This window comes from Emys orbicularis, chromosome 3, assembly GCF_028017835.1.
Source record: "Emys orbicularis isolate rEmyOrb1 chromosome 3, rEmyOrb1.hap1, whole genome shotgun sequence".
Lineage (NCBI taxonomy): Eukaryota > Metazoa > Chordata > Testudines > Emydidae > Emys > Emys orbicularis.
This window is the reverse complement of record NC_088685.1, coordinates 16,946,780-16,963,501: the sequence shown is the minus strand read 5'-3', so window position 1 is coordinate 16,963,501 and position 16,722 is coordinate 16,946,780. Positions and strand designations below refer to the sequence as shown.

The following is a 16,722-nucleotide window of genomic DNA, read 5'->3' as shown; positions in this document are numbered from 1 at the left end:
AGTGTACAAATTTCAAAAACAGCTGTTAGTCCTGTAGACCGCCGGCCAGCTGGGGACCCACAATGCAACGTTCTGTGGCACTAGGGGCTAGTCTACACTAGAAGCGCTACAGCTTCGCCAATGCAGCACGTCGGGTGAAGAGACTATGCCGCCGGGAGAGAGCTCTTCCGTTGGCCTAATGAAACCACCTCTGTGAAACGAGAGGGAGATGCTCTCCTGCTGACATGGTGCTTTCCAAACCGGCGGTTAGATTGGTGTAACTTACGTCGCTCTGAGGGTGGCTTATTCACACCCCAAGCAACATAAGTTATACCAACGTAACCTGTAGTGTAGACAAGCCCTAACACAGCTACCCCCAAATGCCACTGGAGCAGGAACTTAGGCCACAAGAGATCAAGCAATCCTGTTTGTTTGGGGGTTTTTCCACATACGCCACAGTCTGTACTGAAAACAGAGCCATATATGGAGGGGAAACCCTGCCCCTCCAAGCCTCACGGAGCGTATTCATACCCCAGAGTTTGCTCCCAGATCGATGTTTTCTGGGACACGTGGCAAAGCTGGGCACGAGGACTTAAGAGGGAATCGCAAGGAAGTTTTTGAGAGTTCCTTTTTTGTTGCTTGTGTGCTGAGTGATCACTTAGACTGGATACACGGGGTATTTAGTATGCAGTGGTGAAATATATACAATGGCCTGTGAGCATATTAGTGGGAAACTTTTTCTGCCTTCTGTACAAGAAGCAAATTCTCTTGTTAGCTCTCACCAGGGGGCTTGTGAGATTTGCCAGGTGATCAGGCAGCTTCTGGGTGTCCGGGGGCCAGAAGCTTTGCATTGTCACATGAAAGATCATGGGTGCTTACAACTGCAGCATCTTTCCAATTGTTAAAAGCCTAGAACATATGAGAAGTCCCAGAGCTGTTAACCAGAGGGAGTATGACTCTGCCTAAAGGAATCCCCAGAATACAAGAAAGTAAAAAAAGCATACTGAACAGGTGGGGGGGGGGGAGAAATAACCCACCCACCTGTTCTGTCTTGATGGCAATATGCAAACACTGAAGAAAGGCAGAACACAGTGAGGTGACCAAAGTCAGGTGTTCAGGGCTATCCTATTTCTGCATTTCAAAATTTGGAGTGATTACTAATAGCAATCCTCCTTTTGTAAACATTTTTGTTATGCCTGTGTGGGTGTGAAGAAAAGTGCTGTTTTCGTAAGTCATTCACAACAGGGCATAGCATGCAAATACTCCTAAACTTCATGCACAGATCGGCTGAAACAAGTCAGCCGGGGTGAGGTCTAAACTAATACGCACACAGCTACTTCCTGTTTGCACTGCCAGGTAAGTTTCTGTGAAGCAGGAAATATCAAATATTGCATATTGTTTTGTTCCTGGGCTTCATTGCCACATTCATAGTTACGGTTGGTCTACTGTATACATTTTAGTGGATTCTTGGAAAAACAAGGGTGTTTAGAAATTATTCAAATGTTGGATGGACTGTACAAAATTAAAAATCAATGTCCCAATTCTCCTGTCAATTACACAGGCTTTTCCAGTTAAGTAACCTTTTGCAATGCTTTGGCAATAGGTTATGAGAGATCTAGAGTGGAGAGAAATCGATTTTCCATTCCCCAAACTGAAAGAGTGCTGAAGAACATGACCACCAGATACACAGGGTGACCATTTCTCACTGTAGAGCAATGTGGGGTGTCCCCCCCGTACAGGGATGCAAAGGAACATTTGGGGGGTGCGGCAGGGCCCGGGCCAGCCCCCATGAGGGGTGGGGAGGGAGCACCACCCAGCCCCGCTCTGCCCCCAGCTCTGCTCTGGCTCCAGCCCCAGGCGAGGCCTCAGCTTCAGCTCCCGGGTCCGACTCCAGCCGCGGCCCCTGACCGCAGCTTGGCTCTCAGCTTCCAACCCTGGCCCCGCTCCCAGCTGCAACTCCGGCCCTGACTGCGGCCACGGCTCCACTCCTGGCCGTGGCTCTGGCTCCAGCCCCAATCTCAGCTCCTGGCCCCAGCCTCACTCCCGGCCCCAGCTGGGCGCGGACAGATTACATTATAGGTAAGGGGGAGACGTGACATAAAAGGTTTGGGGTCCACTCAGGACCAGTGCAAGGAAGTTTTGCGCCCTAGGCGAAACTTCCACCTTGCGTCCCCTCCAGCCCTGCGGCAGCTCCCCACCCCCCCAACCCCCACCCTGAGGTGCCCCCCCGCGGCAGCTCCCCCCCTCGGGGAGCCGTGCGGCAGCTCCCCACCCCAGCTCACCTCTGCTCCGCCTCCTCCCCAAGCACGCCGCCCCCGCTCTAATTCTCCTCCCCTCCCAGGCTTGCGGTGCCGAACAGCTGATTGGCGCCACAAGCATGGGAGGCGGGAGAAGTGGAGCAGCGATGGTGTGCTCGGGGAGGGGGCGTAGCAGAGGTGAGCTGGGGTGGGGAGCCCTGCGGCAGCTCCCCCCCCCCCGCCCTGAGGCACCCCTGCGGCAGCTCCCCACCCCCCTGGCCCGGGGATCCGTGTGGCAGCTCCCCACCCCAGCTCACCTCTGCTCCGCCTCCTCCCTGAGCATGCCGCCCCCGCTCTAATTCTCCTCTCCTCCCAGGCTTGCGGCGCCAAACAGCTGATTGGTGCTGCAAGCCTGGGAGGCGGGAGAAGTGAAGCGGCGACCGCGCGCTCGGGGAGGGGGTGTATGAACGCTGTAAAAAAAAATTGGGGGCACCGCTTTTTGGCACCCCCAAATCTTGGCGCCCTAGGCAACCACCTAGTTTGCCTAAATGGTAGCACCGGCCTTGGGTCCACTGCTGCCGAGTCTAAAATCTAAAAGACCACATGCGTGCATGCTTTACACAATCATTCTCAGTTGGGTCCCTGTCATCCATTCAGCTCTGGTGCCACGTCTGTTTATTGCTGACTATATTAATGCTACTGCTCATGCTGAAAAACAAGCAGTCTGGAGTTATCTTTTGTAAATATTTAAAGTAAGATATCCTCAATTATGGTCCTAACAAAGCAAAGACTAATCTCTGCATGAGTAAATGGGCTATTGTACAAAACTCTCTTCTCTGAGTTTCTCATGGACTCTTAAAAACTCTGGGCCAGATCCGAATCTCCATGGTCAATCAGTAGTAATTCCATTGAAGTCAAGTCTAAAGGCGTTACTCCTTGACTGACACTGGTATAAGTGAGACCAGATTTTGGCTTTCAGTCTCTAAAATCACCCCACCACCACCACCAATCCCTCAAGAGTCACATTTCCTAAAGAAAAAAAAAAACCAAAACTGTTCTTGCTAACTAGACAGTGCAACTAGACAGTGTGCCCAAACTTTACCTGATGGAGGGTCACCATGACAAATTGCCAGTAGCTTGAAGGATGCAATGAAATAGCATAACATGCAACAGACTGCAGTCACCCGTCTCCACAATGCAGAGCTGCAGCCTACAGCTCCCACTACTCTATGTTGATACATACATCCAAGCATGCTGGGGCCTGTCGTTTCTATGGGCCACATCTCTGTATTAAAGTAAAATGCAGCCCAAACTTCTTTCTCTGGACTAAATTTTGGACAAACTTTCTTTATGGGTAAAATTCAATCCAGTACGGAGGGTCCAACGCGGGATTTAAATGGCACAGAAGGCCTTGTGCTACGGCTAATCTCCCCCATTTGATGAAAAACCAGAACTGCTGCTAAGGGGCTAATGGAAGCAGTGTTCTCAACAAGCTAGTCCACAACCCTTTACATAGATTTTGTAGTAAATACAACTCACTTCGTTCCATTAAATTCCTGACAACCTACAACAAATTCCTATAAAACAATGATGCTGCTTCTAGAAACGCATCCTGCCCAGAAAACCAGGCCCTTTCTTTCTTTCTCCAGGTGGAATTCGTCGCTGTGCAGATGGTCAGTACAAGGCCTATCAATATTTAACACCTCAACATTGGCGGTAAGGGGGACTTCACTGGTGCAGAAGCTTTGTGCTGACCCTATGCACAGGGATGGATTTGGCTCTCTGCCCGTAGTCTGTTTGCCTTCTAAGAACATTTGAACAAAGAGCCTTCTTGGCCTGACAGAGCAAATGAGTTCTCCCACTGACGGCAGTCTAAGTAAGGCTGGTAGGATCCAGCCCTAATTGCATTAACTCTGCCTTCTGCCGCCCTACATGTAATAAATGTCATGAGTTAATGATAGAGATTGCGCCATCTTTCCCCAGTCTGAAAAACGAAGTTAAATGCTGCTGGGCAGGGGGAAGGGAGGGGGGAGAAGCATGTTTCACACAACCTGCCTTTGAGTGCTGTTATTTCAGTTACTAAAGTCACAGATTGCCTATAGATCAGATGGTGCCATAGTGGTGATGGAGCATGAAACCTCACTTAACTCCCACTTTACAGTTTCTTTTTTGCAGCTGAGATTCCACTACTCACACTGACCACATTCTTGCCATTACGCCTGTGGCTTTTCCCGTCTGATAGAAGCTAATCCTCACTGGTTGTATTTTAGAAAAACAACAGTTTTTCTTGTTTCATGTTTAAGAATGGATGCAACAGTTTGCTGTCTGAATGGGAGCGTAATTTGATACGCGAGCAAGTCGTTCGAGTTCCACTTTAAAAAAAAAAAACAAGTAGCAAATATACCAGGATCCGAATGTGAGTAGACAGAGTCTTGATTTATGAGCAATATGCAGGGTTCAAATTGGATCTGCACTACCTCAGCAAAGGTATCTGCTTATTGGATGATTTGTTTTTTAATGACCCTTCGATGTTGCTTTTGCAGAATAATAGTTAAAATGCCATGTTGAATAAGGACAAGTCTGTGCTAAACTAAGCTATGCTTGTACTGCAATAAACTGGTCCTTCAGCAGGTTCAAGAGCATGGTGTATTTAAAAAAAAAAAAACAGTATTCAGCTACTATAGGAAAACAAACACAACCCAGAAAAAGAAATGTAACAGTAAACCAGCAGATGTATTAGGGCACACTCTTAATTCTTAACTACTCAGATGGGAGATGGCCAGGTTCTAACTACTATTTATGTTTGATCATGCAATAATTATGCAAAACCTAAACTGGAATTAAGCAAAAGAAGTTTAACTGCGCTTAACTGTGTTACATACTGGCTTTCATAATAAGGAAACAATTGTGTACTGCTGCAGTTAGTAGGAACTAATGGTTTTCGTTTATCTTAATTACATGGTAAAAAATTACCAAACTAAGGCATTTACAAAGCAGCACCTGGTTAATTTTATCAAGTGTAATAAAAAGCCTTGCTTTCTGTACAAAGGTCACATCTCTTTTTATTACACAGCCAAATCCTACTCACTCAAATGACCGTACCAAGAGAGCACTGGATAGAAAAGGTTAAGTTGTTATTGATTCATTTTTGTGGGTGTGCACCTATTGCATAGCATCCATATTACCTGGAGAAAATACAGCACCATAGGAAATCACAAACAGCTCCTTACCCAGGCTGTACTACCCCCAAATAAGCACAAATTCAGCAATCTCCCATTGTCAAGCTATTGACTGATCAAAGAGGTGTGCCTCACTCAGCTCTCTGAGCTGTAAACCTTTGTTCCTCAGCAAGGGACTCCACTAACTGTAGTACTTGCAATCCCCAAAAGTGCACCGAGGGACTGTCAGCAAAAGCACCACCACCACCATGGTAGAACATGGGGAGAGAAGTGTTCCCTAAGGCAGCCACGCTCCAAAGTATATAGAGTTACATAGATTAGAATCAACACGTTGAATAGCACCCAAAAACAGATAGGGATGACAGTGCAATTCATGGAGCACAGGTGTACCAGGCTCTCACTGACTGCTCTGTTAAACAGGTGGGCTACCATAATGCTAGCAAGTGGTCTTCAATGGCTGCATGCATTGCATTCATACAACCAGGGGCAGACAAAGCGCGGAGGACTGTGGCAAGGGCTGTGTCAGTAGGGAAAGTCTGCAGCCCCTTAACTAGCTGCAAATTTTTAAGTAGCAGGAATCATTGCTGCTACTTGGGAAAATGACAGCCGTCAGGGATTCAACAGTACCCAACAACTGTGAACCTCTTTGGCAAGGAGAGGACGTACGCCACGGCTCGATAGAGAAGTCACCCCTTCCCAATTCAAGTCGCTTCCCTCTGCCCCAGCAGCACCATCCTGAGTCTTGGGCTATGTCTACACTAGCACTTTGGACAGTAAAACTTTTGTCAGTCAGGGGCGTGAAAAAACATATGTTGCCCCAAGAAAAGCGCCGGTGTAGACAGTGCTATGTCAGCAGGAGACGCTCTGCCGGCAACATAGCTACCGCTGCTCATTGTGGGGTGGTGTAATTATGCTGCCGGGAGAGCTCTCTCCCATCAGCAGGCCCCAGAGCGGCTACACGGGAGACCTTACAGACATGCAGTTGCAGCCGTACAGCTGTGCCGCTGTAAGGTCTGTAGTGTAGACATAGCCTCAGTCAGCACAGTCTTCATCGCGTTTAACTGTTGACTCTGTGCCGGGAGTAGTAAAGACCAAGGCTTTGTCCGCAGCCATCTAAACAGCTGAAGTTTTCACCTCCAGGATTTGTAAGTGCTGCTGCTGATTCATAACGAGGCAAAGAAGTATATTATTAATCAGACCCAGAAGCACAATGCTACAGGAGGCTTTTATGTGAATGAGAACAGCATATGAAGTTACACTTAGCTAGGATTAAAGTTACAAGGGGCTCTCAGTCCTTCTGCTTCAGGCCATAAGCTGATCACCAGATGCAGGTCAGGAAGAATTCCACCCCACTCCCCTTCATTAACAGTGTTGCACAAGAGGTAAACTATAGAGAGGCAGAAGGAAGAGGAGGGTTTTGGTTATGCCTTTAAGGGCCTGATCCAGCCGCTCTGAAGTGGGAAGTCTGTCCATTTCCACTGTCTTTTCTAGAAGTTGAGTAGGGTCCTCATTTGCTGTCAGAGACAGGATACTAGACTAAAGAGACCATTGGTCTTTTGGTTTGGCACTTCTTAACTACAGCACTATATGCAGCAAAATCCAGATTTCAGATGCCTAACTAATAAAAGGGAAGCCTGGCAAATGAACCTGTTATGAGATATCAGTGGATGGCAGGTCCCATGATATTTATATATATTATATTCATATTTCACAAGCGTTAAAGTGAGAGCTCTAGAGCTGTGGGAAACTTGGCAGTTTCCATTCACCAAGGTTCATGAGAACAATTATTTTTCAGTTTCGATTCTCATGGGGTTTCACATTGAGTTTTGGGTTCAAACAAAAACCCACTTATTCTTTACTGCAAATTAATTAACTGGTTTGAACTTTTTTTTAAACAAAGCCACAACATTTCATCTAAACCACTGAGTTTCAGCTGGTATCATGTCAAAACCACTTGAAACATGAAACCATAAATCTTCCCAGGTTGACTCACAATCAGGCACAGGTTGTCTGGAAAAAGTTTGCAAAACCTACTAAGTCTTCATGTTTTTAACAAAATACCCCAGTGAATTTTGTATGCGGATTTTTTGGATTTTGTTGCAAATCTTTGGCACAATTATAGTTAAAATCTCATTTCACTTTTATAATTTGTTACACACAGTAATTTATTATTTCTCTCAGCACAGTGAAATCAAAAGTCAGAACTTCTGCATACAATCCTCATTAGGAGCCTTGGGAGAATTTCATACACTCCAATTTGTTGATTGTGAAAGTGATATAAACTGGCACTAGAGAGAAGCCACAGTGTGAGAAGGTTGCATTGGTATCCTGATAACACCAGTACAATGTTGGCCACTTTTCTTGCCAGCAAAGTAAACAGCACGGCTGAGTAAATATGTTCAGGTAAAATATCTCTATGTATTCCACCACTGCACATATGTGGGTTATTGCAGAGCATCATGGTGCTTAGATTTCACCAGATTCCTCACCTATTTGCTGGATTTTGACATTTTGGTCTTTAACAAAAATTAATTTAAGAAAAGAAAGACATGTTCAGCTTTAAATGCTACAGAATAAAATCTGCTCCCCAGCTGGCTTTGATTGGTGCATATCTCTCACTCTGTAACAGCCTCACTTCTCTACAGTTGACACAAAAATATCCACAACCAATTACTACCATTGCCTGTGCAAGTCAAACCTATGGTTCTGTCTCTTACCTGTAATCTGACTCTGTCCTTGTGGATTAAAAGGACTTGGTGCAGAGTTCAGAGAGGGCCGTGGGCTCTGAGTCGGGACCCCTACTCTCATACTGGGATGAGGAATGCGCCCTAAATCACTGAGACGTTCAGAGAACAAACTAGGTTTAGAGTCATCAAGCTTCTGTCTGTGCCCTGGAAACAGCAAATCATAAAATAAAAGGGTTATTAACACGACTGAACAATTTACCATACAAAAAAAAATCCCCAACTTATCTGTAAAGACCTATTAACTGTTTGTGGGTTCTCTAGGCATTTTGGCTAGAGACAGAAACCAAAGCTGGTGAAAGAATGGTGGCAGGGAGTGAGGGCATATGCCATAGAGTCTTCTGTACCTACCAGACAGCGGTGCACCTGAGTATTAAAAACTGTGGGGGAGATCCTCATCTGGTCTAAACTGTTATAGCGCCATTGACTGCAACGGACCTATGACAACTCAGACTAGCTGAGGATCTGCCCTACTGTGAGTTCAACAGAATGAAAGAGCAGCATGTTCATTGCATGGTCTACTCTATTGGTTAGAGGTGTAATTTATTTGTGACTGTTAGACCAGTCAAAGTCCTAGTGTGGATGCAGTTATACCACTCTAAGCATATACCTAGGGCTTCTGTTTTTCTGGGTTTATTTATTTCATTTTCTGGTGTTTATATTTTACACTTTTTGATTTGTATATAGATGCCCAAAAATAGTGTTTTATGGGGCTCTCTCTTTACATATACACACAGTGCTGTTTCACATAGCACTATGTTAAAGAGCACTAGGGAACTTTTAGTGTGTACCTGAAAAGGTTTACACAGACCAATTAATGCGCAACACATTAATGTGCTTTTAAAATCACATCCTTGTAGTCCACATTATTGCTCGAAGTAGACAAGCCCTTAGATACAAGCCAGGGAGCAGGGACATCACCTATATAAAAAATCTGCAATGGGAAATGGAAGTCAATATGAATTGAGTAACCGTTTCTGGTATTTTTCCACTGTTTATTGGATAAACACTGATTTCATTTTTTAATTTTTTTTATTTTTTGCTTTGGGGGTATTGTACTGGTGTTTGTTGGTTAAAAACCTAAAATCAGAAGCCTTATGTATACTACATCCACTTCCCAAAAATAGTATAGACTGGGCTATACTAGTATAAGCACTTTTATACTGGTAACCTGTGTTCAGACTAGTGATTTTTTACTGCTTTAATTATAGTGGGATAATGAAAGTGGCAAAAGTTTCTAATGTAGATAAACCTCCTATCCATATATGTGCGTGAGTGAGAGATTGTTCCAGGATTGGTTCCATTTATTATGGAGATTTTCAGATAGCTAAGAAAATCTGACTTTTTTTGTTTTGTATTACTCTGTTACAATTAGTCTGTATGGTTCACTTATTATTCTGTAACTTTGGAGCGTATTCATAAAACAGAACTAAATAGCCAGTCTCCTTTAAGTATCAGGGGGTAGCCGTGTTCGTCTGTATCTACAAAAACAACAAGGAGTCTGGTGGCACCTTAAAGACTAACAGATTTATTTGGGCATAAGCTTTTGTGGGTAAAAACCTCACTTCTTCAGGTGCATCTGAAGAAGTGAGGTTTTTACCCACGAAAGCTTATGCCCAAATAAATTTGTTAGTCTCCTTTAAGAAGCCAAAAGAGTGGTGTAATAAGGAAAAAATGGCAAAGCTGCATCTGATGAAACCAATCCTGCTGGGTCCCATACTTCCCTTCACATAATGGGCTACCCCTCATCACTGCTCCCTCTCCAGCTCCCACTACCAGCTCAGCTGCACGAATGCTGCATGGATTAACCAGGAATGCTCTTTAATGTTGTGCAGTTGTTAGAAGTTAAAGGGGGGAAATGACATTAATCAAAAATAAGAATGCCCACTCCAATATGCTGATACTATAAGTACTTTTACTTAAGATCTGCCAGTTCTATCATAGAAATTATGCATCATCCATCATCATACTTATATTCAAATACTTTTTTCATTTTAAGGCATTTCCATGATGCTCATCACCAGAGTATCAGACCACTAAGTTTAATGAATTAATCTTTAGAATAGGAAATAGATAGGGTTTATTTTCCCCATTTTACAGATGGGGAAGCTGAATCACAGAGCGGTGAAATGACTTAGCGAAGGTAATAGATAGTGAACTCAGAAGCTAGAACCCAGATCCTATGACTCCCAGTCCTGTGCTGTAATCATCCTTCATCTCTAGAAACAGGCATTTTTGTATAGCATCCATCATCCTAGTACCCGAGGGCCTGGCATAGAACACACATTATCTAATTGGAACCCTGACAACAGGTGGTGGAAGCAGGCAAGCAATTTCGGTACAGGTACTAGTACAAGACTCAGAGAAATCCTATTTCTATACAGAAAATTGAGAGGCTGGAATGGGCGTGTGAAGAGAAATGGACCTCATTTGAGATTAGAGGAGTCTCAAACAATTTTTAAGGTTCTTGAAACTAATTTGTTGACTCATTTTCCTGTCATTTTAAAGCATGTGCCCCCCCCCCCCAACCTACAAACATGTTTCTTCCTCCTAGTTAAAGGGAAACAGGTGCTACATATTAGAACAACCCACCCAAAATTAGGCTGGCACAAGTGGGTGCCCTGTATATATAGGAGTGATGTTGATGAGCATAGATATAGAATGGTTTTTTGGCTGGTTCGTGGTAATGTTATAATCACAGTTTAATTAATATGATAATACCATAACTGGCTGTGTTTAGCATTGTCTCTTGAATCTATGAAAAGCACTGTGGTACAAGTTAGGTGTTGTTAAATCTAAAGAAGTAACTTTCACACAAAGTATTTTTCCATAGAAGTTCTTCTCAACCTCTCTCCTTTTTTACAAGCTCCGTGTTTGTTTTTCCTTCTGCCTGTGCCATTTTCCATCTTGTTTTTTTCCAGTGGATTTTTCCCCCTTTCTCCTTTGTTTGCATTTGTTCCTAATCAGAATATAATCTCTTTTCGGTGAGTTCAAAATTACACCAACCAAGTTAGCCTATCCCTAATCTCTCTCACCAGGGCTGAGTTTATCTGAAAATGAATCAACTCCAAAATGGGCTTTTGCTTTGATTTTTCAGACAAAAATTCTATTGTACATTTAAGTAGTGCCCTTCCTCCTCAGAGATCCCAAAGCACTTTCCTAACAGACTGATACACAAACTTGAACTATATAATGTGTTAACTATATCTGTGGTTATTTGTAAGTCATCACTGCTGCCCAGGTCTGTAAAAGTATGCATGTGATGCCCTTCAACCTGCTTTTGACCATGCTTTATTCTTCAGTGCATAGCTCTGTAAAAACAAAGGTTATATTTAACTACATACATTATTTACTCCAAACTAATCCAACACTGAAATGCAGCCACTTCTGAGGCAGAACCCAGCAACTGTCTATTAGTGGAAAATAACTGCACACAGCAGTTTAGGATAGGAAGTGAAGAAGAACGAACTCTGTAGCTGGTTCAAACTGGAGGAGTCTACAGTCCATTTTTTTTTAAAAGGCCCGGGAGGTCGGGTTCCTCAGGTCTGGAAGACCCAAAGCATCAAGGAAACTAAAGGTACGTCTACACTGCAATTAAAAACCCGTGGCTGGCCCCTGCCAGCTGACTCGGGCTCAGGGGCTGTTTAATTGCATTGTAGAAGTTCCAGCTCAGGCTGCCGCCTGGGCTCTAGGACTCTGCAAGGTGGGCAGGTCCAGGAGTTTGGGCTGCAGCCCAAGCCCAAATGTCTACACTGCAATTAAACAGCCCATTAGCCAAAGCACTGCGAGCCTAACTCAGCTAGCACAGGCCCACCGCAGGTATCTAATTGCAGTTAGACAGACCCTATGAGGCTCTAGAAGCCAAATAGGAGCCATAGACATTCTTGGCTTGCTCCTCCCCTTGTCAATATTTTTATTTTAGGGCCACAAAGAAGACACAAAGGAATATTGGGACAAAAGGGTCTCTGGATGCCAGATAGCACCCGGCTTACATAGTGAGGTCCCCTAGAGAGGTTTTATTAAGTTTTGTCTTCTCAAGTTTGTGTGATTGTTGTATTATAATAAAAGCCCTGGCTGAGTAAGTCCCTTACCTATCTTTAATGACAAATAAAACCATTCAACCCAAACCTCCATTGTAATGACACCTGTGTGCTGCTGAGCTGTGACTCTTGCAGTGTTTTTAAATCAAAGGCCACCAGGCTGTCCTTGGACAACAAGACCTGAAAACGATAAATTCAGAAGGTGCTTACAACCCACAGGAGTTAGGGTGCAATCCACAAAATTATGTAACTTTCAATGGGAGTTAGGCGCCTGTGTGAAGTCCACCCTAAGTGCCTTACATACCTATGGACCTGCGAACCCCTAGTGACTGTGGAAGAGCTACGCCCTACAGTGAAACGCCCTAGAAAAATACTTTCCAAACAGCATGTGAGCAGGAATAATGAAATACATGCTATACACGTGAAGTTCACTGCACAAAGGCTGCTTTTCATCTCTGTAGTGATATATGCATCCGTTGACAGAGAAATTCCTGATCCCCAGGGAGCACACTAAGAAAAGATGTATTTCTCTGTCTCAAGTGTGAGGCATAATTTATTTCAGAAAAAAGACCTGGGTGTCACTGTAGACAGCTCAATGAAAACCTCTGATCCACGTGCAACAGTGATTTAAACATAAAAAAGCAATGGTAGGCTGTATAAAGAATGGGAATAAATAATATTGGAAATATGCTCATAGCATTATACAGCTCAATGAGATGGCCTCACCCAGAATATACTATGTTCAATTCTGGTCACCCTCTCTCAAAGAAGCTATAGCAGAAACAGAGCAGGTTCAGAAGTAGGTTACAAAGGTGGTTAGAGACATAGTAAGTCTCTGATTTGAAATGATATTGAAAAAACTGGGTCTGTTTAGTCAGGTACTGAATCAGGGTGTGAGCCAAAGCCCATTGAAATCAATGGAAAGACTGACACCAAAAAGAGAGGACACAATAGAGGTGTAAGCAGGGTCTGAATGAGCTCTCCTCTGACATCTAGTGATGAGCTGGGAAAGAGGACTTCAGGAGCTGACCTTGTTTGCATGGGCACATCCACCCTGCCGAGGTGCTCAGCATGATGGGACTGCTTTGCCCAAACGATCACTTTCGGCTGGTGTTGGATCACAAGTCTCTCTGTTATTGGGGCAGGGGTATTAAAGGGTTATTATCCTTGTTGTGTGAATCAAAGGCAGCAGAACTGTGCTTGGCATACCCTGATTGATGGACTCACCCTCAACTAAACTGCACTCACTAGGCAGGGGACATGGGTGCCAAAGCCCAGTGAATTGAGAAAGGGTGAGGACAGGGATCATGTAGCTGGTGATGTGGGTCTTCCCTGTGGGCCCTAGATACCAGTTGACCCTTCCTTTTTCCAGTGCGTGATAACAGAGCTGATTAAAACTCAATTGAGAGTCTTGTTACGCACTACAGAGCTGTGATCACTGATAACCAAGTCTAAGCATTAGACCTGCTTTGGGACAGTGTCTCTGATGCAAGAGACTGCCCAGTGTGTATTAGCAGTGAGACTCCTGCACTAATAGCTGAAATCACGGAGAGCTGGGTTAAGTGGTGGGACCTGAAGACATCATAGTGAGTGGCCAGGGGAGAGGAGCAGTGAACGAGTGCCCGGACAGTGGAGAGAGCAAGGTGCCTTCTTGTGCCCTCTGCCACCCCCCTTCCCCGGCCCGGGTGGGAGGTGAACTCTGCAGATGCACCTCTGAACTCTGGGTCTGCACTGACCAAGGACAACAACTGGGAGTGGGGTGTGGTGGAAGGAGAAGGGAGGAGCTCATTAAAGGAACTTCTGGTTGCTGGACTTAAAAACCTGAGGGGAAAAGACACCGCCCAGCATATTCTGAGGTGGAGCTTTTGCTCATGGTTTTAGGAATCCTGCTTGTGGTGTTTTCCCAAATTAATACCAGGTTACTTCCCTCCTTCTATTAAAAGTTTCTTTTCTACACTCAGACTCTGTACTTGCGAGAGGGGAAATATTGCCTCTTAGAGGCACCCAGGGCGTGGTATATAATTGTGCCAGGTTACCGGGTGGGGGTTTGAACCGGTTTCGTGTTGTATTGTTCAAAAGAAACCCCTAGATATTGAACCTGGCCCTGGTTGCTGCCACCTCCAACTGTCAGAAGGGTTACATAGGAAGAAGTTAAACAAAGTACTCCAGTGTATCTGTTCTCAGAGTCCAAGAACACAGAGTCAGAGCCTAGAGTAGCAACCAGGAATTCTTATCCTCAAGTCCCGACAGTTTTTTCTACCCACATAAGGCTAGATTTATAAAGGTACTTAGGCACTGTAACAATCACAGGAACACACTGTGATTCACAAATCCTGAGTTAGGCACCTATTCAATGAATGGGGAGAAACAGGCACCTAAGCCTGATTCACAAAAACCAGCAAGCTAGGCTGGGAGCCGCTTAAGCTAGCCGATGGGAGATACCAACGAGAGGGGTGTGTCCTACGCCCCTCCTCTCTCTCGGAGATAGGTGCCTAAATCCAAACTGCAGGGAAGCACCTGTCTCTGCTAGCCATTCTCAGTTGCGAACCCTCTTTGGAGTTAGCAGCCAAAGGCAATTTTTGCAAGAAACTGGGGGAGAGGGGCAGCAGGGGGAAGGAGGAACTCCCTCATAATTTTTAGCCTAGTGGTTAGAGTACTCACGTAGGAGACTCCAAGTTCAATTCTGCCCACCCCCCACCAGGAGAAAGGATTTGAACAGGGGTCTGCCACAGCTCAGGAGAGTGCCAGGGGCCTACGGGATATTCTGATGGGGATGGAGTCCCTCAGTCTCTCCTGCTGAAGCTGTTCCACTGCGACCAAATACTCAGTCATCTGGGCCAGAGAGAGTGCATGTGCGAGAGAAAGAGAGAGAGCACAACTATGAGAATAACTCAGTAGCCTTGTGTGCAGAGCACTCACCCAGGATGTGGGAGACCCAGGATCCACTCCCCCTGCTCCAATGACTCTAAGTATTTATCCACAGTGGAACAACTTCAACAGGAGAGACTGAGGGAGCCCCACATCAAAATATCCCATAGACTAGTGGTTTGGGCACTCACCTACCATGTGGCAGATTTCTATTCAAATCTCTTTTCATCACACAGAGGGGGGACTTGAACTGGGCGGGGGGGGGGGTAATCCCACATGCCAGGTGAGTACCCTAACCACTGAGATAAAAGTTATGAGGGAGCTCCTCCTCTTTTCTCTCTCTCGGCTGCTTTGTGTGAAGTCACATGCAGGGCCTGATCTGGTGGGCAGCCTCTGAACGCACCTACCGGATGGGGCCCACAAATGAATGAGGTGGCCAAACACCTGTCTTCCCCCGGGTTGTGTGTTGCTCTGGGATTGAGGTGGGAGATAGATGTTTATAGTGAGGCAGCAGTGCGCATGCCCAGAGGTGGAAACACAGGCTCCTAGCGACCTTCTTATTGCAAAAACTAAGAAACCAAGTGTGTTCAGGTACTTACAGGATTCAGAGGGAGTTTTGTGAATCGCAGTAGAGCTTAAACTGGGACATAGGAGCCTAAACCCAGACTTAGGTGCCTACTTTTGTGAATCTACCACATCATTGCAATGAGCAATATCCTAATCTATCAATCCTACCCAGCTCTTTTAACCAAACCTGTATATCAAAGGTTCTGGAAGCAGACTGCACTGCGGTTAACCTGCTGCAGGAGTTGCAGCACCAATTCAGAGTGTGAAAATAGATCTGACACAATCAATGTAATAAAACCAACCAAAGCCCTGGCTAGGCACGCATGCCATAACTTCGCACGCTACTCAAACTTGCCAAACAAAGCAGGAACGCTTCAGTCAGGAAAATGTTAAAGATGGCACATAAGGGCTATCATACATTACCGATTCCTTCCAGGGCAGAAAACAGGCTATAGCTTTGACTCTAGATGGATCTGACTGCTTCCTAGGCTTGGTCTACACTTACCCCCCAATTCGAACTAAGGTACGCAACTTCAGCTACGTGAATAACGTAGCTGAAGTTCGAAGTACCTTAGTTCGAACTTACCTCGGTCCACACGCGGCAGGCAGGCTCCCCCGTCGACGCCGCGGTTCCCCTGTCGACGCCGCGGTACTCCTCTCGTCCAGCTGGAGTACCGCAGTCGACGGCGATCACTTCCTGGTTCGACTTATCGCGTCCAGACAAGACGCGATAAGTCGAACCCAGAACTTCGATTCCCAGCCGCCGAACTAGCAGCTGGGTGTAGACATACCCCTAGTTTCCTGAATCACAGAAATACTGTCCATGTCTGCTGGCACTGGGCGCTTACTGTCAGTTTAGTTGACACCCTCTGGCCACTTTAAATGAACATTTGAGAGGTCAACCTGGAGAACCCTCATGTAAATCTGATGCCCCAAGATTTTTACCTTTTTTTTTTTTCTGCAGCTTTTGGGTGTGGGGCTGAAAATTAATCAGATTATACTTGGTCTAGCCATATGCAGGGACAATGTAGAACTCTCTTTTTAGCACCGAGCAAACCACCCACTAATTTTTTATGGTACCAGGGAGCTCTGGTTACCAGATTGTTCA

The 16,722-nt window shown here is 45.3% G+C and overlaps 1 protein-coding gene across 3 annotated transcripts in view; it reads right to left on the bottom strand.

Annotated features, from left to right (window-relative positions):
* The window catches only part of RUNX2 (RUNX family transcription factor 2), a 198,315-nt gene that overhangs the window by 35,896 nt on the left and 145,697 nt on the right, over nt 1-16,722 (bottom strand). For all 3 annotated transcript variants that reach the window (XM_065400526.1, XM_065400527.1, XM_065400528.1), the window contains exon 5: nt 8,113-8,286. In XM_065400526.1, the coding sequence (XP_065256598.1) occupies nt 8,113-8,286 (174 nt within the window). The remainder of the gene's footprint in view (nt 1-8,112; nt 8,287-16,722) is intronic.